The 25,297-nt window shown below is 37.6% G+C and overlaps 1 protein-coding gene across 2 annotated transcripts; it reads right to left on the bottom strand.

Moving 5' to 3' along the window:
* Nucleotides 1-602: 602 nt before the first annotated feature.
* si:ch1073-15f19.2 (nectin-2) lies at nucleotides 603-25,297 on the bottom strand. 2 transcript variants are annotated; one of them, XM_046861998.1, is made up of 12 exons: nucleotides 25,231-25,297; nucleotides 24,867-24,986; nucleotides 14,631-14,693; nucleotides 13,975-14,325; nucleotides 13,171-13,289; nucleotides 12,903-13,050; nucleotides 12,641-12,756; nucleotides 8,363-8,519; nucleotides 3,091-3,342; nucleotides 2,920-3,009; nucleotides 2,566-2,665; nucleotides 603-2,409 (listed from the first exon to the last, which is right to left on the bottom strand). In XM_046861998.1, exons 2-12 carry the CDS (start codon nucleotides 24,964-24,966, stop codon nucleotides 2,313-2,315), a joined length of 1,593 nt encoding a protein of 530 aa, XP_046717954.1. In that variant the 5' UTR covers nucleotides 24,967-24,986; nucleotides 25,231-25,297; the 3' UTR covers nucleotides 603-2,312. The 2 variants fall into 2 exon arrangements, with proteins under 2 accessions (XP_046717954.1, XP_046717953.1); XM_046861997.1 differs by having other exon boundaries at nucleotides 2,920-3,342.

Genomic DNA, 25,297 nt, shown 5'->3' with positions numbered 1-25,297 from the left:
TAGCAGCTGACCTCGGGGAAAGCATTGTCACAGGTATCAAAACCTGTACAAGGCTCTCAAGAGGCTCAGTGGAAAAAAAAACAGCAATAAGAAAAAAAAGGGAACTGTCATTAGCTCATCCAGCCAATATCTAAAAGAATACTTCCAAAATCTACTCAACCATGACCCACCACAAGGACCACCAACAGAGTTGCCTAAACAAGGTTTTTCTAATTCAATTACAAAACAGATTTTTGGCGTGTCCCTTGTTGTTATTCTGAGTGAAGTTTAAAATCAAGCACCACCATAGGAACATACTGGCTCCAGAGGCAATCCTGCCCTGTCATCTGCTATGGACTAAAGAAGAAGCAGCCATTCTGCTCCCCTCCTTAACAGAGCTGCAGGATCTCAGTCCAAATGCACACCTCTAATACACAGATCTTTTGAAAAGGCTTGTCCATTCACAAACCCAATATTAGTTAGTGGCACTACTGAGATGGTAGCTCAGTTTTTAAAGCATTAGACTCTGGTTTGGAAGGTCACAAGTTCACACCACCACCAAGCTGCTACTACTGGACTCTTCAGCAGGGTCCGCAACTGAGTGTGTGTAAAAAGGAAGCACATACCACAAAAGCGTTCAATACTGAGGCCTTTATTATACAAAATAAGAAAAATACAATATTTACAATCATTCCTAGTACCCCAGTCTTTGTGTGACTTCATGCACAATATTTACAGCTCTAAAATTTATATTTAAACGATTCAGCCTCTGTCTAGTTTAGATTGGACTGTTTGTATACCATAGTATTATTGTTTTTTAGCTTGCCCTTTTGGATTTGTTTTCATTAATGCATTATCCAATAAACTTACCCTAAAGAAATGTACCATTTTAAGAAATCAAATAAGGTAATTTTTAATTAGATGGACACAGCATGTCTGAAATAAAAGTTAGGACAGGTCTGATACAGGATTCTAGTCATGGGTTTTCTATGTTGTGTTTTTTTTGTTTAATGATGTGACAAATGTTTTTAATTGGTGAGATTCGGACTGGCAGGCCAAGACTCTTCTACTATGAAGCCATGCTGTAATATATTCCTGATAAATCGTCATCTGTATGGAATCAATTGTTGCTTTAAAATCTGTATATACCTTTAAAAATTGATAGTGCCTTTACAGATGCTGGCTGTTCATTCAATAGGCACTAATGCACCCCTATACAATCAGAAATGCAGACTTTTAAAATAACTGCTGATAACAAGGTGAATTGTTTAACTCCCCTTTAGGCCAGAAAGCATACGGATTTGAGCGAGTTTGAATTTGGGCCAAATTGCGATGGCTAGACGACTGGGTGAGAGCTTCTTCAAAACTGCAGCTGCTGTGGGGTTCCCAGTCTGCAGTGGTCAGTAACTATCAAAAGTGGTGAATTGAATTAAATGAATTAATTAATGAAGTAGTTAATGCTATTAATGCTTGGTGGGTCAGGACTGTTTTGGCAGCAAAAGGGGACCAAAACAATATTAGGCAGGTGGTCATAATGTTATGCCTGATCGATGACCATAAAGTTTTGCCTGGTTGGTATATATAGTATATACCAATAAATATATATATAATATTTATATAATATTTATATTATATATTATATATAATATTTATTAATTTACTAGGACTATCAATTAAAAATCGATTAAATTATTAATTGCAACTTAATCACATTTTTATCTGTTCAAGTTTTACTTTAAATTAATACTTTACCAGTATTTCACTCAAAATCTCTCCCTTTGTTATTAATTATTTTATATTTATTTACTTTATTTATATTTATTTTAAACTCTGCAAATTATTCTTTGCATATTAACTTCATTTGAGATGTTATGTTTCTATAGTTATATTTTAATTTTATTTAGTGGTTGTTTTAATTGTTAAATATGGTAAGAATTTTGTTCCGGTTGCTTTTCAGTGTAGTTTACCTTTTTTTTTTTATATCTGAGTAAAGATAGGACGTGAATAAATGTGTGTTGCATTGAAGGTTTTAATTAAGCCTCTTTTATATTTTTATATTTTCTATAAAAAAAGGTCAAAAAGAAATGCGTTACCTTTGCGTAACTTTTTAATACGCATTAGTTTTGACAGTCCTATATGTAGCACACTGGGTCATTAAAAAAAAAAAAAACATTGTCCTGCTGCCACATCCACAGAACAAAACATATTGGGTTATTAGATTTGCAAATCACTGAATTCCATTTTTATTTACATTTTACACAGCATCCCAATTTCTTTTGCATTGGTATTGTATTTGAATGTACACGTCTGAAATAAAGGTCATCGTAAGGTCATCATACTAAAATGTCTGTCATTGGTGTATCATAATTTCTTGCTGATATGTACTTCACTGGTGGAGGAGGGGGCTTGAATGGGGGTGGCATATCTAGCCTGAGAAGCAAAGAAATAAAGAGATTAGCAGACAGCAATATAGACAGCTAGAGATTTAAAGATTAGCACTGTGCAAATTACCAAGTGCAGTTAAAGATTTAAATATTTGTACAACAAAGAAGACAGACATGAAACCAGTATGTTCTTAAAACTAACCTTTTCTGAATGAAATATTGCCGGTAAAGAAAGGCAATCAGAGACAACACGAGAAGAAAAGGAATAATAAACACTGCATGTGACTTAGTTGTACTTAAATCTGTAACAAAGTAATAATGAAATGAATTAAAAAGAAACCCTCTCATCTCTTTCTCTTTTTATATCCTGTCTTCATACATTCTCTTATGTAGATTCTAAAAGGCATATGCCTTGACATAATATTGTTGGTTTATATTATGCTTCATATCAGTTTATTGCAATATACAATGTGATTTCCAGGCAGCTGACATTGTCTTCATTTACTAAATATCTAAATATAATTGTAAATAAGGAAGAATGCTTTTATTACTTTACCTTGTTTTGTAACTTTCGTTGTTAATACATTGTTAATTCTCACAGTGGCTTTGATTGCGGAAGCCGATGTTAAGATGATTGTACTGGTATCTGGGTGTACATAGTTGAAAATCTTTTTGGTAACTTCTGAGCTGGATATATCAAAGAATTCAGAAACTGTCCTGACCTCACCTGAGGTCTGTGTGAAAGTGGTGAAGGCTCTTGTGTGTGGTGTTGTGACGTTTTCATGCACCATGGTGACTGTTCCAGTAGAGGGCGCTGAGGTGCTGTTATACATGACTTCCTCTGTAGATGTGGCACCGCTACTGCTGTTGGTACGGTGTGGTTGTGATGTTGGCATTGTAACATTAGGTTCTGGTGTGGTCACAGTTGTGCTGCTTATCTGTGGTGTTGTTTCCATTGTCATGGTGCTGCTCAGATGTGCTTTAAATTCACACATGCATAGATTATATGTTAAACAAAACAGGAGTTGTAAATTGATAATATAAAAAATGGAATTCAGAGCAAATAAAAAATAATATTAAATTGATATTAAATGCATTTTATATAAATTAATTTAAAATAATTAAATAGTCTTTGCAAATGTGGTATAACTTTGCAAAAGGAAAGAGGCATTAACATCTGTGGCATGGCTATACTGATCCAAACATTGTTTGACTAGGGAAAGGATCAGCTTTCACTGTGATCACACTGTGGATCTGTTTCATGAATCAAACTGTCACTGATTATAAGCATCCACATGTAAGTTTGCCTGAAATGTTGTCTTGTTTCTCTTGCTTGCTTGCTTTTTCCAAGGTTGAAAAACCATACATTTAGACAGGGGTCATCAGCTGATCGATAATTAACTCTAAACAAGAATATAATTTTTTTTGCCCTTCAAACTAATGACTGAGAAATATTCTCTCTCTCTCTCTCTCTCTCTCTCTCTCTCTCAAAATGTTGGGATGTTTTTTTTTTTTTTTAATAAAATAAAAACTAAAAGATCACATGAGCCAATATTCTATTCACAATAGAACATAGAGACCATAACAAATGTTTAAACAAAGAATTTGACATTGTAATGCACACCATGAGCTCATTTTTAAATTTGATGCCTACTACAGGTCTCAAAACAGCTGGCACCGGGGGCAACAAAGAGCTGAAAAAGCCAGAGATTTTGAAACTATTCAGCTGGAAGAATATCTAGCAACTAATCAAGTTAACTGACATCATGTCTGTTACATGATTAGCTATAAAAGGGATGTTATTAGAGAGGCAGAGTCTTTCAGAAGTAAAGATGGGCAAAAGCTCTCCAATCTGTGAACAAGTGCGTAAAAAGATTGCGGAATACTTTAAAAACAACAATGTTCAACATTAAATTGCAAAAGCTTTGCAAACCTCATCATCTACAGGACATAACATTATCAAAAGAAACCACTGTCGGTAAACACATTCTGCCATGCCATCTGCAGATGCCAACTAAAGTTCTATCATGCAAAAATAAAGCTATATGTGAACATGGTCCAGAAGTCCCGTCATGTCCTGTAGGCCAAGTCTCATTTAAAATGGACTGTTTCAAAGTGTAAAAGTGTTCTATGGTCAGACGAATCCAAATTTGACATTATTGTTGGAAATCATGGACAGCATGTACTCCTGGCTAAAGAAGAGGGGGACCTTCCACTGTGTAATCAGCGTTCGGTTCGAAAGCAAGCATCTCTGATGGCATGGGGGTGCATAAGTGCATACGGTATGGGCAGCTTGCATGTTTTGGAAGGTACTATTAATGCTGAAAGGTCTATAAAGGGTTTAGAGTAACAAATGCTCCCCTCCAGACGACGTCTATTTCACGGAAAGCCTTGTGTATTTCAACAGGACAAAACAAAACCTCATACTGCAGCTCTTACAACAGCGTGGCTTCAGCAGGTGCAGAATTGTCCTGATTGCAGTCCAGATCTTTCACCTATAGAGAACATTTGGCGCATCATTAAACAAAAAGACGACCACGAACTCTTTAGCAGCTAGAAACCTATATCAAGCAAGAATGGGTGCAAATTCCAACAGCAAAACTCCAGAATCAAATTACCTTAATGCCCAGACATCTTTAAACTGTTTTGAAAAGAAGAGGAGATGCTACACCATGGTAAACATGCACCCGTGTCAACTTTTAAAGACCTGTAGTAGGCATCAAATTTGAAATGAGCTCATTTTGTGCATAAAAGTGTAAAATTTCTCAGTTTAAACATTTTTTATGTTCTCTTTGTTCTATTGTGAGTAAAATATTGGCTCAAGTGATTTAATATTCCAAACCCGATTGCAAAAAAGTTTGGATATTCACAAATTGTGAATATAAAAGGAATGCAATAATTTACAAATTTCATAAACTTATATTTTATTTACAATAGAATATAGATAACATATCAAATGTTGAAAGCGAGACATTTTGAAATGTCATGCCAAATATTGGCTCATTTTGGATTTCATGAGAGCTACACATTCCAAAAAAGTTAGGACAGGTAGCAAAAAGAGGCCGGAAAAGTTAAATGTACATATAAGGAACAGTTGGAGGAACAATATGCAACATATTAGGTCAATTGGCAACATGATTAGGTATAAAAATAGCCTCTCTGAGTGGCAGTGTCTCTCAGAAGTCGAGATCAATCAGGTCAAAAAAGAAGCCATATCTAAAAACATGATTGGAAAGCGCAGGCGTTTTCTCTGGGCCAAGGCTAATTTAAAAAGGGACTGTGGCAAAGTGGAAAAATGTTCTGTGGTCAGACGAATCAAAATTTGAAGTTCTTTTTGAAAAACTGGGACGCCATGTCATCCGGACTAAAGAGGATAAGGACAACCCAAGTTGTTATCAGTGCTCAGTTAAGAAGCCTGCATCTCTGATGGTATGGGGTTGCATGAGTGCATGTGGCATGGACAGCTTACACATCTGGAAAGGCACCATCAATGCTGAAAGGTATATCCAAGTTCTAGAACAACATATGCTCCCATCCAGACGTCGTCTCTTTCAGGAAGACTTTGCAATTTCCAACATTACAATGCCAGACCACATACTGCATCAATTACAACATCATGGCTGCGTAGAAGAAGGATCCAAGTACTGTAATGGCCATCCTGCAGTCCAGATCTTTCACCCATAAAACATTTGGCGCATCATAAAGAGGAAGATGCGACAAAGAAGACCTAAGACAGTTGAGCAACTAGAAGCCTGTATAAGACAAGAATGGGACAACATTCCTATTCCTAAACTTGAGCAACTTGTCTCCTCAGTCCCCAGACGTTTGCAGACTGTTATAAAAAGAAGAGGGGATGCCACACAGTGGTAAACATGGCCTTGTCCCAACTTTTTTAAGATGAAGATTTAAAATTAACTTATTTTTCCCTCAAAATGATAAATTTTCTCAGTTAAAACATTTAATATGTCATCTATGTTGTATTCTAAATTAAATATTGAAATTTGAAACTTCCACATCATTGTATTCTGTTTATATTCACAATTTGTGCAGTGTCCTTTTTTGGAATCAGGTTCGTCTTTTAGTTTTCATTTAATTCAAATTTTAAAAAATGTACCAACATTTCCGAAATTCAGGTTTTATGTATATATATACAGTGAGGAAAATAAGTATTTGAACACCCTGCTTTTTTGCAAGTTCTCCCACTTAGAAATCATGGAGGGGTCTGAAATTGTCATCGTAGGTGCATGTCCACTGTGAGAGACATAATCTAAAAAAAAAAATCCAGAAATCATAATATATGATTTTTAAACTATTTATTTGTATGATACAGCTGCAAATAAGTATTTGAACACCTGTCTATCAGCTAGAATTCTGACCCTCAAAGACCTGTTAGTCTGCCTTTAAAATGTCCACCTCCACTACATTTATTATCCTAAATTAGATGCACCTGTTTAAGGTCGTTAGCTGCATAAAGACACCTGTCCACCCCATACAATCAGTAAGAATCCAACTACTAACATGGCCAAGACCAAAGAGCTGTCCAAAGACACTAGAGACAAAATTGTACACCTCTACAAGGCTGGAAAGAGCTACGAGTAAATTGCCAAGCAGCTTGGTGAAAAAAGGTCCACTGTTGGAGCAATCATTAGAAAATGGAAGAAGCTAAACATGACTGTCAATCTCCCTCGGACTGGGGCTCCATGCAAGATCTCACCTCGTGGGGTTTTAATGATCCCAAGGAAGGTGAGAAATCAGCCCAGAACTACACGGAAGGAGCTGGTCAATTACCTGAAAAGAGCTGGGACCACCATTTCCAAGGTTACTGTTGGTAATACACTAAGACGTCATAGTTTGAAATCATGCATGCACGGAAGGTTCCACTGCTTAAACCAGCACATGTCCAGGCACGTCTTAAGTTTGCCAATGACCATTTGGATGATCCAGAGGAGTCATGAGAGAAAGTCATGTGGTCAGATGAGACCAAAATAGAACTTTTGGGTCATAATTCCACTAAACGTGTTTGGAGGAAGAAGAATGATGAGTACCATCCCAAGAACACCATCCCTAGTGTGAAGCATGGGGGTGGTAGCATCATGCTTTGGGGGTGTTTTTCTGCACATGGGACAGGGCGACTACACTGTATTAAGGAGAGGATGACCGGGTCCATGTATTGCGAGATTTTGGGGAACAACCTCCTTCCCTCAGTTAGAGCATTGAAGATGGGTCGAGGCTGGGTCTTCCATCATGACAATGACCCGAAGCACACAGCCAGGATAACCAAGGAGTGGCTCTGTAAGAAGCATATCATGTTTCTGGCGTGGCCTAGCCAGTCTCCAGACCTAAACCCAATAGAGAATCTTTGGAGGGAGCTCAAACTCCATGTTTCTCAGCGACAGGCCAGAAACCTGACTGATCTAGAGAAGATCTGTGTGGAGGAGTGGGCCAAAATCCCTCCTGCAGTGTGTGCAAACCTGGTGAAAAACTACAGGAAACGTTTGACCTCTGTAACTGCAAACTAAGGCTACTGTACCAAATATTAACATTGACTTTCTCAGGTGTTCAAATACTTATTTGCAGCTGTATCATACAAATAAATAGTTAAAAAAAAACATACATTGTGTTTTCTGGAATAGTTTTTTTACATTATGTCTCTCACAGTGGACATGCACCTACGATGACAATTTCAGACCCCTCCATGATTTCTAAGTGGGAGAACTTGCAAAATAGCAGGGTGTTCAAATACTTATTTTCCTCACTGTATATATTATTTTTAATTATTTTGGCTTGCTAACATGAAAGTTAAGCACAAGTATTTTAAGGTATTTTAACTTATATGTTCCATATCTGCAACACATTCTTTTTAAAAAGAAACAGACAACAGACCACCTCGCTGTTGCAAGATGTGAGCTAATTCAGCAAACAACAACTCTTTATTCTTATAGCTTTATTTGAGTGCTGTTCCTCATTACAGATTTATGCAGTTATTTTGACACACTCACCTGTGGGAATGCTGTTTATAACAGTAACTGTAAAATCCTTCTGTCTGTGTAGACGACTATGATTTTCAGCATGAACAATCAGAGTGTAATTTCCAGACTGAACAGGACTCACTGAGCACAAGTTTAGAGTGGCATTGGTGGACACTATCATGTTGCCCTGTAGAAAAAGACAATATAACAGGCATATATGAATAGAGGTATTATATTTTTAAGCAGGTAGCAGGTATGATGGATAGAAAGGTATATTTTCAAAGGCAAGCGTGCAAGTAAGAGATTGAGGTACAGAAACAAATGAAACTAAGTTTAGCTTTAGTAGTTTTTGCAAAAACATTCCCCAATTAGATTTCTTAATTAGATTTTAGGATTTTAAGGGTAAAAGAGACACCATTTTATTGTGTATAAGTCTTACCAAATAAGAATAATAAAAGTAGAGATATTCATAATTTCAGAATGAGAACATTGAAGAACTAATAGTAATAATAATAAAATGACTCATGAAGATATAATTGAGTCAGAGGACAACTTCTCAACAGAGGTGGAAATAGTACTGTTGCTTTGATGGGATTTTACTTAAGTACAGTAACAGTAAAAAAAAAAAAAAGTTAAATTTATTCATTAAATTTAAATAAAAGTTCCTTTTTTTTTTTAATCAGTGAGGGGCTGCAGAGGGTCCCTCCCGGCAGAGCAAAAGGGACACGGGGATAGAAATTAAAATTAAAGAGACACTTCACTTTACATCAGGGGTGTCAAACTCAGGCCCTGTAATTATATTTGGCCCGTGAGATCATATCAAATGTGTATTAGAGCTGCCCGCCAGTATATAGCGCATATACCGCTAATACTACTAATCCCAGAATGCTTTGTTAGTGCTTTGGCACGTCAGTCGAGACCGCTGAAAAACTCAGTAATCTATTTGTGGTTGATGTGGAAAGCGCACCAACCAACCTCCAAATGAAGCCAAATGAACTCCAGTGTAGAGACACGCTCAAGTCAAAGTATGACAACTGTGTGCTGCACAGTTTCCATGTTTTCTCCCCGACACACTGCACAATTCCGTGCCCAAGCTGCTCAAACGCTCTCTATGTTAACCAGCACATATCTGTGTGAGAAACTGTTCTCTTTAATGAAGATGAACAAATCACCACTCAGGAGTCTCACTGATGAACATCTACACTCAATCCTGAGGATCTCCTCAGCTCAGAGCCTAAACCCAGACATGATGCACTTGCATCTAAGAAGAGATGCAGGAATCTGACTTTAACCAATCAGAGTAAATCAGAGTGTAGCAAACTGAGCTTGAATGAATGTTGTCTTTATGCACTTTTTCTACTCCAAGGCATGGACTGATAATGGTTGAAAGATTGCTTTTTTTTTTTTTAATTGAAGGAAATTATTATTATTTTTGGTTGTGTTGTTGCTATAGATAGATAGATAGAGAGAGAGAGAGAGAGAGAGAGAGAGAGAGAGAGAGAGAGACATAATAAGAAACGAATGCCACCGATGTGTTTTATTTCAAATTTAATTTCTCATGTGTTTATAATATTAAACTTTGGTTATTTCAGATTCAATGTTTATGCAAAACTAAAACTAAAGTTTGTTTCCATATGAAAAGGTTCAACATTACATATCCGAAGAGACGGAAAACATGCACAATTGCAGTACATTTTTCATTAAATATTGAGTTTGGCCCAGTTTTTAATTTTGGGCCACTGTGAATTTGAGTTTGACACCCCTGCTTTACATCATAAAAACATTTACCGTATTTTTCGGACTATAAGCCGCTACTTTTTTCCCACGTTTTGAACCCCGCGGCTTAAACAACGAAGAGGCTAATTTATGGATTTTTCCTAGGTTTTTCCCGGTTTCACAAACTTCAAGCCAAAAAACTGAGCGACATATCATTAGACCAATGAAATTTCCGAACGGAAAGAAAAAAGGCACTTCACCTGTGTTCTGAGCTGCACGGCATCGGGAGAAAAAAACTTTTACCGGTGATGATTTTTAAACGCACGACGATACCAAAAGAGAGAAATAGTTGTGGAAGGAAGGAGTGAACAATGACTTTCTTGGTAGGCTACTGTTTAGATACAAGCCGTAACACGTTAAGTCTGGGTCATGGGATAGCTCGCTAACTCCAGTTGCAACAGAAATCATATAAGCACAGACAGGTTTCCAAAACTCATGCTTTTTTGTTTTACTTGGCAACAGCTTTACGGTTTAGTCAAAGAAACTTAGAAAAGAGCATCAGAAAATTATAAGGACATATTCCTCGCCCTTGCACACATGCGGCGGCAGGCTATTCCGAAATGCTGCTCTGCTCTTAAAGGAGCCACAACATATTTCAACCGTTACACCGTGTAACAGACACTGTCTTTCATTAAAACCTGTGTAAAGTTCATTAGTTTCAGGCTTATAGACCGGTGCGGCTTATTTATGTTCAAAATAAAAATATTTGTCAAATTCATTATATGAATATAAGGGTGCGCTTAATAGTCCGAAAATTATGGTAGGTTTAATCTGCCATTGTAGTGCAGAGCATCCCATAAAACAGTTTTAAACAATCCATCCACTGAAAATGGCATAAATTGTGGCTTCTTTAGATCATTCTTGTTTTTGTTTTTGTTTTTTTTACCAACAAAACACCATCATACTGCAAATCTTACAGATCTAAAGGAATTAAGAAGGGGCAGAGATTTACACTGCTGAGCCTGATGACAGACATGTGCCAAATCGTATTTTATCTTCCTAAAAGAAGTCTCGCTTGTTGCTGTGTGGTTATTTTCTATCGAAACTGTTGTGGTCAAAGATGGAAACTTAAGCATGAATAAAAATAATGATTACATCTCACAAAACTAAAAAATATATTAAAATTATCAGAAATACACTCAAATATTATTTTATGCACATATAATTTTTTTTTTTTACACTTATGCGTTTTTTTCTTTTTCTTTATCTACACTTGTTTCCACCTTCTGTGCTCGCATTTTGAAATTGTGCAGTTAGACATTTATGCAAATTGGGGTGGGCTTAAGCTGTGTGAATGTAAGTCATATCCCTATTTATATTCAAACAAGTGGTACATTTAATGGGCCAGCATTAGCATTAGCATCATTCATAAATAGTTTCCAACAGGGTGCTATAGCCAACCAACATTAGCAATGTCATGCACCAATATCTTTTTCAGTAATTTTGAGAAAAGCCTCCCACTAAACTATGAAAGATTCTTTATAAGAACCATTGCAATGGTACAGGTTTTAAATAATGGACCTCTGCATATTTGTGCATGCTTAATGGTGAGGATTTTATAAGCTGTTAGGTCAGTCTCTGGGCATACACAGATTACACCGCATAATAAAGATATTGCCTTTCTTGCACTGGATGTCAAATTGGACAGAGTTCACTTCATTTCCTTTCATTTCAATTTTAGCACAATTTGGCAGAGTTTGGCTTTCAGTACAGTCTGACTTGCCAGTTTAACATTTTCTTGTAATTTTAAAGCAGTAGTTTCCAGGGCATGAATATTTCTCCTTGAATAAATATTTGCGTGATTTTTCATGATTTTTTTCCAGCTGAATATTTTGAAAATCTCTGGGTTTTTTAGCCCTTTGATGACATCTTCAAACTGTTTTGAAAAGAAGAGGAGATGCTACACCATGGTAAACATTCCCCCGTGCCAACTTTTTTGAGACCTGTATAAGGCAACAAATTTGAAATGAGCTAATTTTGTGCATTATAATGTAAATCTGTGAGGCGAATTTGAAATCTGATTGGTTAAAGAAACTATTATTATATTTATTATTATATTATTAAACTCTATTATATTTCTAATAGAGACTAAGTTAAAAAGTCCAGCACTACAGACTTTGAAGGCCCTGGGCAGATTAGACTGACATGGCAGCACATAGAGGCTAAAATCTGATTGGGCAAAAAATCGAACATCCACATACACGTACTGAAAGCAGTGCAGCCAAGAGAAATGCTACGAAATGAAGAGAATAAACTGTTGGGAATAAATGAATACAATTTCATGAAACAATTGATTACAATTTAGGTTTTAAATGTAGGTCAGTGCTTCTGATACTGTTTAGGCCAGCAGAGAAGGCTTTGCTGGCCCTGTAGGCCCACCACTAATTTTATATATATATATATATATATATATATATATATATATATATATATATATATATATATATAAACTTAGAATCTGGGATAGTAATTCATAACTATGAATCTGCATTTTATTACAGGTTTGTCAGTTTTATATTTAGTCTGAGTTACCTTCATCCAGATAAAATCCAAGGACTTGGAAGACTTTGCTTCACAGGCAATCGTCAGATTTGTCCCAGTCTCCACTTGTATCTGGCTGTTGGAATTACAGTCTATGTTGTCAAGAACTGTTTGACAGAGCAAAAATAATATTTTTGAGACTTTTTAAAAGAACGCTTTAAGATTTGTGTTCACTTTTATGCATCTTTATTCACAATGAATGCAAAGTGAATATGTCAGTATATCACTGTAATAAATAGAGATAAAGACTCACAGTCAACAGTAAGGTGCACAGTTGCTTTGAGACTTTGTAAGTGTTGATGTGATGAGACCCAGAAAGGCTGACAGATCAGGTCACTGTTGGAACGTTGAATGCTCTGAATGGTAAATATTCCATCCTGACTTTCCATTATTGGATGACTCTGTTGGAATAAGAACAAATCTACATGTTGGCAGGGCAGCGCAAAGTGTTGTAAATTAGTAGGTTTTCATGGTGTACACAGTGGGAAACTTTTCACTACTGTGTTCGTTCTTTGACTCACCAGGGGGGATAATAACATGTACTTGTCAGGTGCAGGATCACAGACACATGTAATGTTCACTGTGTCTCCTTCTACTACAGTCCTGTCAGGGGGCATGACTTCCATTGAAACAGTTGCCACTAAGACACAAACATTCAATTTAAATAAAACTGAATCCATGTATCTGCAAATGAATAATTTTCCAATTTAGAACAAAACAGGCCAAAAAGCAGTGTATTTGTGTGATTAAGACTAAAATATGCTAAAATATTTTGTATAAAAATAAACATAGCAATTAAAAAAAAGGAAATTTTAGCAAGTAAAACAGTCAAAATTTGTTTTGATTGTTTATTATTAAACTTAATTCTAGATATATTTCACTTCACTCAAATTGTCTTATTCCATCACTAGATACTTTAGGTAAAATTTTAACCTAAATAATTTTAAACCTCTAATTGTAGTAGAAATTATCGTATGATTGAAAAAGACAACTTTAAGTTCGAAATAAGTAATAAATATCAAGAAATAAAATTATATTTGTTAGTCAAAATTTGAAATCTAGGATATCCTTTTAAAGATATCTTCAATTTCAAGATATTTCTGGATATCTAGATTATTTTATTACATATTGTACATTATAAAGTATGTGGCTTAAATCTTGAAACAAAAACTAAAAACAAACTAACTACAATTTAAAGACAATTACTTTGATGATAAAATGTAGATACTGTGAAAGTAGATACTGTGATATTAAAAACAAAAAAATGGTGCTACTGGTCATCTTACATAATCTTCCACCTATAATTCAATCCATTACAAATTTACCTGTTACTCGAACCTTTGTGAAGCTTTTGATGCTGCCATCAGGAAATGTAGCGATATCACAAACGTAGTCTCCACTATCCTTCACTGTAACATTGTGCAAATGCAAGATGGTGCCTCGCAGCTCTGTGCTGCTTGTTTTATTTACAACCTCTAGTTCAACATTCCCATAATAAATAGGAGAATAAGCAGGATTAAACACCACTAATTTCTGCTCTTCTTGTTCTCCCATTTTATGCCATTGTAACTGGATGATTTTTGTCTGCTCTTTGGACAGGATACATGGCAGGCTTATGTTCTGTCCAACTGATGCATTCACCTCTGTTTTGTGTTCTATGAGGACACTTTGAGTTCCTGTTGATTAGTTTGCAGAACAATAATTAGAGATGGACAAATTTTTTTTTTTTTTTTTTTCAGGCATTTTTGTTTGAATTTTTCATATATATTATACAACAGTAAATGTTTTGTAACTGTCTTTCAAACAACTGGTTTAAATGGTTAATATTATCATTTATTTTCTCTTTAGAAGATATAGGTAAGATAGAAATTTATAAAAACTTAACAATCGTTTAATCAATTAAATAATCCACATATTTGTAAATAATAAAACCGAGATATATTTGTACTGAAGGCTTGTGAATAAATCAATTCAAGCTTACCTTGAACGATGCTTAAAAATATCAAAAGGCTTGTAGCGCGGTTAGTTATGGCAGAAGTCATGTCTGTAAAACAAGAGTTCGTTTTAGAGAAAGAACGTAATAACGTGGTGCACAGGAAGTGGCTGTTCGCTTTACCACTGAATAAACAGGTTGATCTGCATCTGCACACATCCTTTCTCACAAAGACTGCTCCAGATTTTTTACATGTATGTGTGTAATGCAATGAATGATGTATTTGAGTATTGATTATGAAATCTTTAATAAATAATTTGAATCTTTAAGACAGAAATACAATTTCAAAGTAAGATATGTGTATATATATATATATATATATATATATATATATATATATATATATATATATATATATATATATATATATATATGGTTTTGCATCAAATACAACAAATTGGGAAGTAGTAACTTAGTGGTTAGGTTTTGTGCTTAGTTGAATTCCCAGCAACACACAATTTCCACTGTTGGGCACTTGGGCAAAGCTTTTAACCCTCAACTTCCTAGTTCTATAAAATAAGATAAGAGTAACTGTCACTCTTGATAAGAGCATCTGCTGAATTTCAGAAATGTATGAGTATATTATGCCTATTTTACTATATAAATAAAATAGATGTGAAAAAATTTAACAATTGGTTTGTCTTTACTTAACTTGTTTTTTCAACTACTTTCTAAAAAAGCTCTATCACTCTTGCTAAAAAAAAAAAAAAAAAAATCTTAAAAATATCTTTTGCATCCGCACCCCCACCACACCCGTGTTTGCGTCTGGTTGCAAATTATCATAATTAATGGATAACTATGCCTGGGAAGAGACAACAGCAGTTTGGCGATGAGAAGTGAAAAATAATTAAAGCCCAAGAGGAATCACGTGCATCGCTTTCAGGTATGTCCACGAATCTGTGAAACTTTTTGTTTTTGGCTAAAGTTTAAAGCTAAAAACTTTTAATTTAATGCCACAATCATCAATAATCAGCATCAACTCTGAATTAGCAAAGGCATTATTATGTGATGAGCTTAATGATGAAAAAGAGTTAGGGGTAGGTGTTAGAAAAAGAAAAAGAAGGGCTATCCCTTTGTAAAACTTACAAATTTTGAATTGCACCCATTTGGCCAGCACCATTTGGCCACCCTGATAGACATTTTTTTTAAAACATTTTGTTAGTGCTGAAGCAAGTGGTGCTTTTTTTTTTTTGTCAGACAATGAGTCAGAGGAAATGAAACCACAAGACAGCAGGAAAGCAGTCTGCAGCATGAGAAATTATGCTTCTTACTGTTAGTTTTAATGCATTATTTAGTTATATTTTATATTCATAGTGATTATATTCCAGCTGGTAATGTTTTGAATATCACTATGTTTTGTTTTCAAACTTCCTCCAACACCACCCTGGTCAAGTCAAGTAAAGAAGCCTTTATTGTCATTTCAACCATATATAGCTAATGCAGTACACCGTGAAATGAAACAACGTTCCTCCAGGACCCTGGTGCTACATAGACAACATAAAGCTACATAACAGGAAACACAGAGCTAAGGACTAGTAAGTGTCCTTGCCACAAAGTGCATCGTGTGCAACCTGATGCAAACAGTGCAAGACAGAGAGTGCAAGACGATACAAGACAGTTTAGGACAAATACACAAAACACAAAATAGCACCACCAGTAAACCAGCTGTATATTACACAGTGAAGTGTGTAAAAGAGTATGGGAGTGAATATGTAATTAAACAAAATGGTTTGTGCAAAAAAGCATTGCAGCAGTCAAAAAATATGTGCAAAAACAGCATGTAAACAGTTTGTAGTAATGAAGTGATTTCATATGGGTATGGATGTGTGTAGTGAGTATGATTGTATGTTGAGTCCGGGTTGTACAGTTGAGTCACACAGTTAGGCGTGTGTGTGCGTGAGTTTTAGTTCAGTTTTGTGTTGAGAAGCCTGATTGCTTGAGGGAAGAAACTGTTGCACAGTCTGGATATGACGGTCCGAATGCTTCGGAACCTCTTCCCTTATGGCAGGAAGAGTGAGGGGTGTGTGGGGTTGTCCACAATGCTGTTGCGGATGCAGCGTGTGGTGTAAATGTCAATAATAGAGGGAAGAGAGACTCTGATGATATTCTGTAGGGTCTTGCGATCCGAGACGGTGCAGTTTCCAAACCAGGCAGTGATGCAGCTGCTCAAGATGCTCTCAATGGTTCCTCTGTAGAATGTGGTCAGGATAGGGGAAGGAGATTGGCTTTCCTTAGCCTTCTCAGGAAGTAGAGATGCTGCTGGGCTTTCTTGGTGATAGAGCTGGTGTTGAGTGAACAAGTGAGGTTCTCTGCCAGATGAACACCAATCTCCATGATCACCTATTGCTACACTCTCTCCACTGGTTTCCTGTAGTTGCCTGCATCAGATTATCAGATTTAACCTACAAAACATCTCACTAAGAGTTTGTATATCAAAGTTTTTTCAAAGCACAATAATTATAATAATAAGTTAAATTGTTTGCACAATTGATGTAAATAACTTCCAACGATCATTTTCAGTTTGAAGGTGGTGTCTGTGCATGTGCTTAAGGTCATTACTGTCAAGGTCAGGACATGAAACATGCCATTTCTTACTTGATAGGTGAAAGGTTGCTAATTTCCTCATTACCCATATGGAAATATATTACTTAAAAAAATGTATTACATAAATATATACAATTACTTAATACAGGAAGTCTATAATTACGATGGAGATACGTTACGATGACCCAATCATAAGCCAAAAATATCGTAAGTCGATATAATGACTGTGACGGTCTTTCCTGCTTCATGCTGATATATAATTTTCATTTTCTGTTCTAAACTAATGGCTTTTCTCTTCTTTTTTTCACTAGCAGCAGGAGACATACTTGGGCACTTGGAAGACATGCTTTTATCACTAAAATTGCTGTTTGAAACCGTTTAAAATGAAAAAAAAAACACACACTGACAAATTTACTCCGTCTACCGCTAGCGAGAGTGGTGCATCTCACAGGGCGAGAGATACGCTCATCCTAGCTGCGCATCCAATGTATCGTACACTGCTGCCTGTGACTGTTGCGCAAAATTTAAAATATTTTTTACATTTTGTCATATCACTATCGTCATCGTAAGATAGAAAAATTGTAAGTTGAACCATCATAACTCCGGGACCATCTGTATATGTGAGCATATATGAACATATTTGTAGTTCTATTGGTTGCTTGAGGCATATTTAATAAAGTATATGTACAAACATGTGGGAAACTTTATTTTTTTACTTACTATCTAATGTTTCTATACATATGTAAGATATGTATACTTTAAAATATTGTGTAACATCATTGATGATACCTTAAAATACAAAATAATATATGAGATACATGATGGTGAGGTTTGGAATTAGTTACTATGTAAAACTAGTGTAACAGATGTTAATGTAGAATTTGCTCATGGGACTATTCAACATTGATACACTCCAAGAGATTAATTTGAGAGGTCAGTCTTGTGCTTATCTTAGGCATTTGTTGGATGTAGGTCCTTCAAATGAATAAATGTAAATGGAGGGGAGGAAATTATTAAAGCACTTTTTTAAATAGAAGCAAACTATTTAAATAAGATATATTTGAAATGCTATAAAATAACTATTATTGTTCCAAATTACTCTTTCATACCATGAATGCAATGGAACCGAAACCTCTTCTTTTGGCTGCTCCCATTAGTGGTCACCACAGCGGATCATCCGTCTCCATACTACCCTGTCCTCTACATCTGCCTCTTTTAAATTAACCACCTACATGTCTTCCCTCATCACATCAATCTCTTTGGCCTTCCTTCTGCCTGACGACTTCATCCTCATCCTTTTTCTTTCTATATACACCATGTCCCTCTGCTGAACATGAGCAAACCATCTCAATCTCGCCTCCCTCACCTTGTCTTCAAAACGTGATACCTTCATGGTGCCTCTAAAAAACTTGTTTCTAATCCAGTCCATCCTTGTCACTCCCAATGAAAATCTCAGCATCTTCAACTCTGCCACCTCCGTCTGTCTTTTTTGCAATGCCACAGTCTCTAAACCATACCCCATAGCAGGTTAGACCACAGAAACTCTATCACAAATCACTCCTGCCACTCTTCTCCATCCACTCCACCCTGCCTGCACTCTTTTCTTCACTTCTCTAACACACTCTCCATTACATTGTACTGTTGACCCCAGGTACATAAACTCATCCACATCACATTTTCTCCACGCATCAGCACGACTCAAATGCCCTATCTTTCATTCACATATGTACTCTGTCTTACTCCTACTGACTTGCATTCTCCTTCTCTCCAGTGCATACCTTCATGTCTCAATGCTCTTCTTAACCTGCTCCCTACTTTCACCACAAATCAATCTGCAAACAACAGTTAATGGAGACTCCTGTCTGACCTCATCTGTGAAGGTCAAGGTCAAGAGGCTTTTATTTTAATTTTTACTATACACAGTGGTACAAAGTACACAGTAAAAACTAAACAACGTTCCTCAGGAACCCTGGTGCTACACTAAACAACAACAGCTTAGAGCTACAACACAAACATAAAGTCCATCGAGTGCAACCTAGTGTAAACAGTGCAAACAAAAAACAGTACAGACAGACAGTGCAGACAGACAACACAAGACAACACAAGACAAGACAAAAAACAAAAAACCAAGTATAGCGCCGACTAGTAAACCTACTGTATACTTGATTATACAGTACTGTGCAAGGAGAAATGTAAAAACTATACCCAGGAGAGAATACAAACAGAACAGAGCAGAACAATGTAGTACAAAAAAGCAGCAGCAAGGAGGTACAAAGACAGCATGTAAACATTATACTGTAATACAAAGGTGCAAGTATAAATAATAATAAAAAAATAAATGGTGGTGGAGTGGATCGAGATGAGTGATGATTGTGTTTAGTCCAGGTTGTACAGCTCGGTAACACACATTTGAGTGAGTGTGTGTGTGTGAGTGAGTGTGTGTGAGTTCTGTTTTAGTTCTGTGTGTTGAGAAGCCTGATGACTTGGGAAAAGAAACTGTTGCACAGTCTTGTTGTGGTGGCCTGAATGCTTCGGAACCGTTTTCCTGATGGTAGGAGTGTGAAAAGTGTGTGTGACGGGTGTGTGTGGTCATCCACAATGCTGTGTGCTTAGCGGATGCAGCGTGTGGTGTAAATGTCCATGATAGAGGGGAGAGAGACTCTGATTATCTTCTCAGCTGTCCTCACTATCCTCTGTAGGGTCTTACAATCCGAGACGGTGCAATTTCCAAACCAGGCAGTGATGCAGCTGCTCAGGATGCTCTCAATGGTCCCTCTGTAGAACATGGTCAGGATGGGGGGAGGGAGGTGGGCTTTCCTCAGCCTTCTCAGGAAGTAGAGACGCTGCTGGGCTTTCTTGGTGATGGAGCTGGTGTTAAGTGACCAGGTGAGGTTGTCTGCCAGATGGAATTTGGTGCTCTTGACGATCTCCACAGAGGAGCCATCAATAATCAGTGGAGATTGGTCGTTCTGTGCTCTCCTTAAGTCCACAACCATCTCTTTCGTTTTGTCCACGTTCAGAGACAGGTTGTTTGCTCCACACCCACCACAGCCTTGTCATCGGGAAACTTGATGATATGATTCGAGCTGTGCATTGCTACACAGTCGTAAGTCAGCAGAGTGAACAGCAGTGGGCTGAGTGTGGTGGTGCTTGAGATGCTGTTCCCGATCCGGACTGACTGGGGTCTCCCAGTCAGGAAGTCCAGGATCCAGTTGCAGAGGGAGGTGTTAAGGCCCAGAAGGTTCAACTTCTCGATCAGGTGCTGAGAAATGATTGTGTTGAATGCTGAGCTGAAATCAATGAACAGCATTCGTACATATGAGTCCTTGTTATCCAGGTGGGTGAGGGCCGTGGAACGTTTTGGACGATACGCAAACTGCATGGGGTCCAGGGAGGGTGGGAGAGCTTTCCTCACTTCAGCTGTGGTTAGACAGAGCACCTGGTCAGTGGGAGGAGGGATGGTCTTCCTCGCCTTCACGTTGTTCTGTACCTCAAACCGGGTGTAGAAGTCGTTAAACGCATCTGGGAGGGAGGCGTCACGGTCACAAGCAGGTGATGTTGTCTTGTAATTAGTGATCGCCTGGATGCCCTGCCACATGCGCCGAGTGTCTCCGCTGTCCTGGAAGTGGCTGTGGATTTTCTTCGCGTGTGCGCGCTTCGCCTCTCAGTTTGGCCCTTGCTGTTTTTAAGGCCGTCTTGTCCCTTGTTCTGAAGGCAGAGTCTCTTTGTTTCAACAGCGCATGCACATTTGCAGTCGTCCACGGCCTTTGGTTGGAGCGTGTAGTGATTGTCTTGGAGATGGTCACATCATCAACGCACTTGCTGGTCACTGATGATGTGTACTCCTCCAAGTTGATGGAATCGCCGTTGGTTGCAGCCTCTCTAAACATGTCCCAGTCAGTGCACTCAAAACAGTCCTGAAGAGCAGAAGTAGCTCCTTCTGGCCAGGTTTTCACCTGTTTCAGAAACGGTTTACCTGTCAACCTGTCCATCACCACTGCAAAAAGAAAAGGGCTCAGAGCCGATCCTTGATGCAATCCAACCTCCACCTTGAACCAGTCTGTCTTTCCTACTGCAAACATCACTGCTGTTACACTGTCCTTATACATTGTTCACCACAATCACATACTTCTCTGCCTGGCTTTTTCATACAATACCACAACTCCTCTCTTGGCACCCTGTCAACGCTTCTCTAGATCCACACACACACAATGCAACTCCTTCTAACCTTCTTAATACTTCTCTATCAACATTCTCTAAGCAAATATTGCATACATAGTGCTCTTCCTTGGCATTAAACCATACTGTTACTGCAGGTATGCAAAGCTCCCTTATTCTCAAAAATCTGTACCAGCACACTCCTTCTCCATACCTCAGGCATCCGCTAAACTTTCAGAATCTTGTTTAAAACTCCACTGCCATCGTTCCTAAACACCTCCATGCTTCTACTTGTATGATATCTGGACCAACTGACTTTCCATTCTTCATTCTCTTAACAGCTCCTCTCACTTCCTGCTTCTAATCTTATGCACTTCCTGTTTCACCATCTGTACATCATCCAACCTTCTCTCTCTCTCTCTCTCTCTCTCTCTCTCTCTCTCTCTCTCTCTCTCTCTCTCTCTCTCTCTCTCATTTTCCTCATTCATCAGCTGCTCAAAATACTCAACTTTCTCAACACACAACCCTTTCTTGTCAGCACATTTCTATCTCCATCCTTTATTGCTTTAACTTGCAGCACATCCTTTCCAGCTCCGTCCCTCTGCCTGGCCAATCGGTACAAATACTTTTCTTCTTCCTTATTGTCCAAATTCACATACAGCTCCTCATATGCCTTTTCTGCAGCGGCACCCACCACACCACTATCAACAAACCTGAGTAAATGTGTAAGAGTGAGGGGACAATATCATACAAATATCCCAGTTCACCAAACACTCTATATCCATGATCCCTCCAGATGTGCTCCTTTACCTAAGAAAAATCTACTGATAAAAGACTTTACTATCTCCTGCCAACACCTCACAGTCTCCTTACTCTAATCTCTTTCAGGTTGCATCTCCTGCATATAATACAGTCCTCTGTTGTGCACCTTCCTCTGCTCTTATACATCACCCTTTGCTCCTCATTTTTTAAATATGTATTTACACCTGTTATTTCCATCCTTTTTTGCTAAATCTACAACCATCTGCCTTTCCACATTCATCTCCTTAAATCCACACCTACCCATTAACTCCTCATCCCCTCTGTTCCCTTCACCAACATGCCCACTATAGCTCCAGACACGCACTTTTCCTTCTTCTCCATCTCACAACTCACTTGTGGAGCATAAGCACTCATATTTATCATCACACCTTTAACTTCCAGCTTCACGTTCATCACCCTATCAGAAACTCTGTTCACCTCCACTAGACTCTTACTGTATTCTTCCTTCAGAATCACCCCTACACCATTTCTCTTTCCATCCACACCATGATAGAACAGTTAAAACCCATCTTCAATGCTTCTGGCATTACTCCCTTTCCACTTGGTCTCCTGAACACACAACATATCTACCTTTCTCCTCTCCATCATATCAGCTACCTCTCTCCCTTTACCAGTCATAGTACCAACATTTAAAGTACCAACCCTAACCTTTTCTCTCCTACACGTTTCTGTTCCCTGTCACCTCTGTAGACGTCTTCCTCCTCTCCTTTATCTCCTTTGGCTCCTTCGGCCAACAGTAGCCCAATTTCCACCGGTACCCTGTTGGCTAACGATACCTGTGGCGGTCGTTGGTAACCCGGGCCCCGACCGATCCGGTATGAAATTCTTAATCGTGACCCGCATATTCGATTTTTCATATGTTTTACGCTGGATGCTCTTCCTAACGCAACCCTCCCCATTTATCCTGGCTTAAGACCGGCACTAAGATTGCACTGGATTGTGCATCCCTAATGGCTGGGTTTTCTGGGACAATCACTAAATTACTGCATTTTTTTTAATAAACTTAACTTTACTTGTGTAATTTCTTTGTAAAAGGGTTAATGTCTCTTGTTTTATGTCTATTTTTTTTAATAATAATAATAATTAATTTAACCTTTATTCATCCCACAGTGGGGAAATTTCTAGTTTTTTCGCATATGCCAACTCATCTGGAAGCTGTGGTCAGAGCGCAGGGTCAGCCATGGTACGGCGCCCCTGGAGCTGATAGGGTTAAGTGCCTTGCTCAAGGGCTCAACAGTGGTAGCTTGGCTGTGCTGGGGCTTGAACCGCTGACCTTGTGATCAGTAACCCAGAGCCTTAACCACTGGACTACCACTGCCCAAACTGGACTACCACTGCCCACTTTTACTTTTACTTTTAGATGTGTGACATTATTCCAACATTTGTGACTCCAGTTCGGGAAAATTACTTAAATAAAGTATTTCAAGTTCCAGATCAGAAGACTGCTCCATGCAGATGACTGTTCCATGCAATGATATTAATGTTTATTTGAAAATGTGAAAGTAATGTTTAAATTTTGCAATGTTAAAAATGTTTTACTATATGTTTCATGTTAGATTTGGTTCCTTGTTGATCCCTGTTATTTGTTGGCACACAGGTTTTAAACAATTGCCACACACACACACACACACACACACACACACACACACACACACACACACACACACACACACACACTGTGTAAAATGTAAATAAAAATAGAATGCAATGATTTTTTTAATTTCATAAACATATATTTTAACAATAGACCATGGAAAACACTGAAAGTTTATGGAAAAAATATTTATTTAATTGATGGCTGAATCATATCTCAAAAAGTTTGGAACACAGCCATTTTTACCACTGTGTAGCATCCCCCTCTTCTTTTAACAATGTCCTTTATACATCTGATAACTGAGCAGACCAATTCCTGAAATTTTGAAAGAAATGTTCTCATTCATGTCTGATACAAAATTCGAGATTATCAACAGTCCTGGCACTTTTTTGGCATATTTTTTGTTCCATAATGTGCCAAATGTTTTCAGTTGGTAAAAAGTCTTGACTCTTCCACAGTTTAGCATCACCTCTCTGGAATATGCAAGGGCTTCCTTGAAAAAGCTATCTGAATCGAATAAAATGTTGGTTTTACACATATTTTAGCATTGAGGGTGCATTTCCAGATGTTCACATAAAGGTAAATCTTTTCACCCAAAAGATGAAACAAAAAATATATCGTTCTCCATACTTAGTAAAGGAAAGTAAAATATGCAGATTTTGAAAGTGCTAAGACTGAAACTCAAAATAGGATCACTGGTGTGAGAGTCAAGCTCTCAGTAAAAGAACCAACAGGGGAGCAGCCTGAGTGAGGCTGACAGTGAATCCTAAGAACAGAGAGATTCAAATTAACAAACAATTGCTAACTTGGATTGGCTTTAATTGTGCAATGTGAAAGAATGGGTGGACTCTCGTGGATCTGGGTTGCTTGAGCATATTTACAGATGATCTTCTCGATAATGAACAGGTCTAGGTAGCAGGGTAAGAGATTCTTAAAGATGGTTTAGATTAAAATGTTTTAAGTAGCATGCCATACAATCTGCAATGGATGACATTTGTGTGCAAGCCTACAATGATGATCTGCAAGGGAGCAGGACCCAACTAAGAATGAAAGACTGAAGACAGACTGACAGACATGCAATTGGCATTACAGAAGGCTTTACATACCTGAAAGACAGACTGGGGTCCACGGTCCATGACAGTGTCCAAAAGAATTCCAAAAGACAGTAACACGATGTTCAATGAAAGCAAAGCAAAATGAGTCCATCAGGAACCAAAATTACAACTCTAAAAACACAGAAAGAAGCATTTAACAAAAGCTGAGCAAAATCCCTGAACCAAAAACAGTGATTAGAAAAACTGTCAAGAAAAAAAAAAAAAAAGCATCAATAGTTTTAGAATAGAATATTACATAATCCGGCAAAATAAAAACAGTTTATATCTTTTGAATCGACTTGAGTCTATCGCAGGGAGAATTAAAGTGAAAGGTATGAGCAAAGATACAGCAAATAACCTCAAAAGCAATACCTACTCTGTGACTGAAAAGGCAGGGGATTAGGGCTGCCAACACAGCCGACACGATTTTACGAAGAGTCAAC

This window comes from Silurus meridionalis, chromosome 11 (genome assembly GCF_014805685.1).
Source record: "Silurus meridionalis isolate SWU-2019-XX chromosome 11, ASM1480568v1, whole genome shotgun sequence".
In the NCBI taxonomy this organism is placed as follows: domain Eukaryota; kingdom Metazoa; phylum Chordata; class Actinopteri; order Siluriformes; family Siluridae; genus Silurus; species Silurus meridionalis.
The sequence above is the reverse complement of the archived record's forward strand: the minus strand, read 5'-3'. Positions and strand labels throughout refer to the sequence as shown.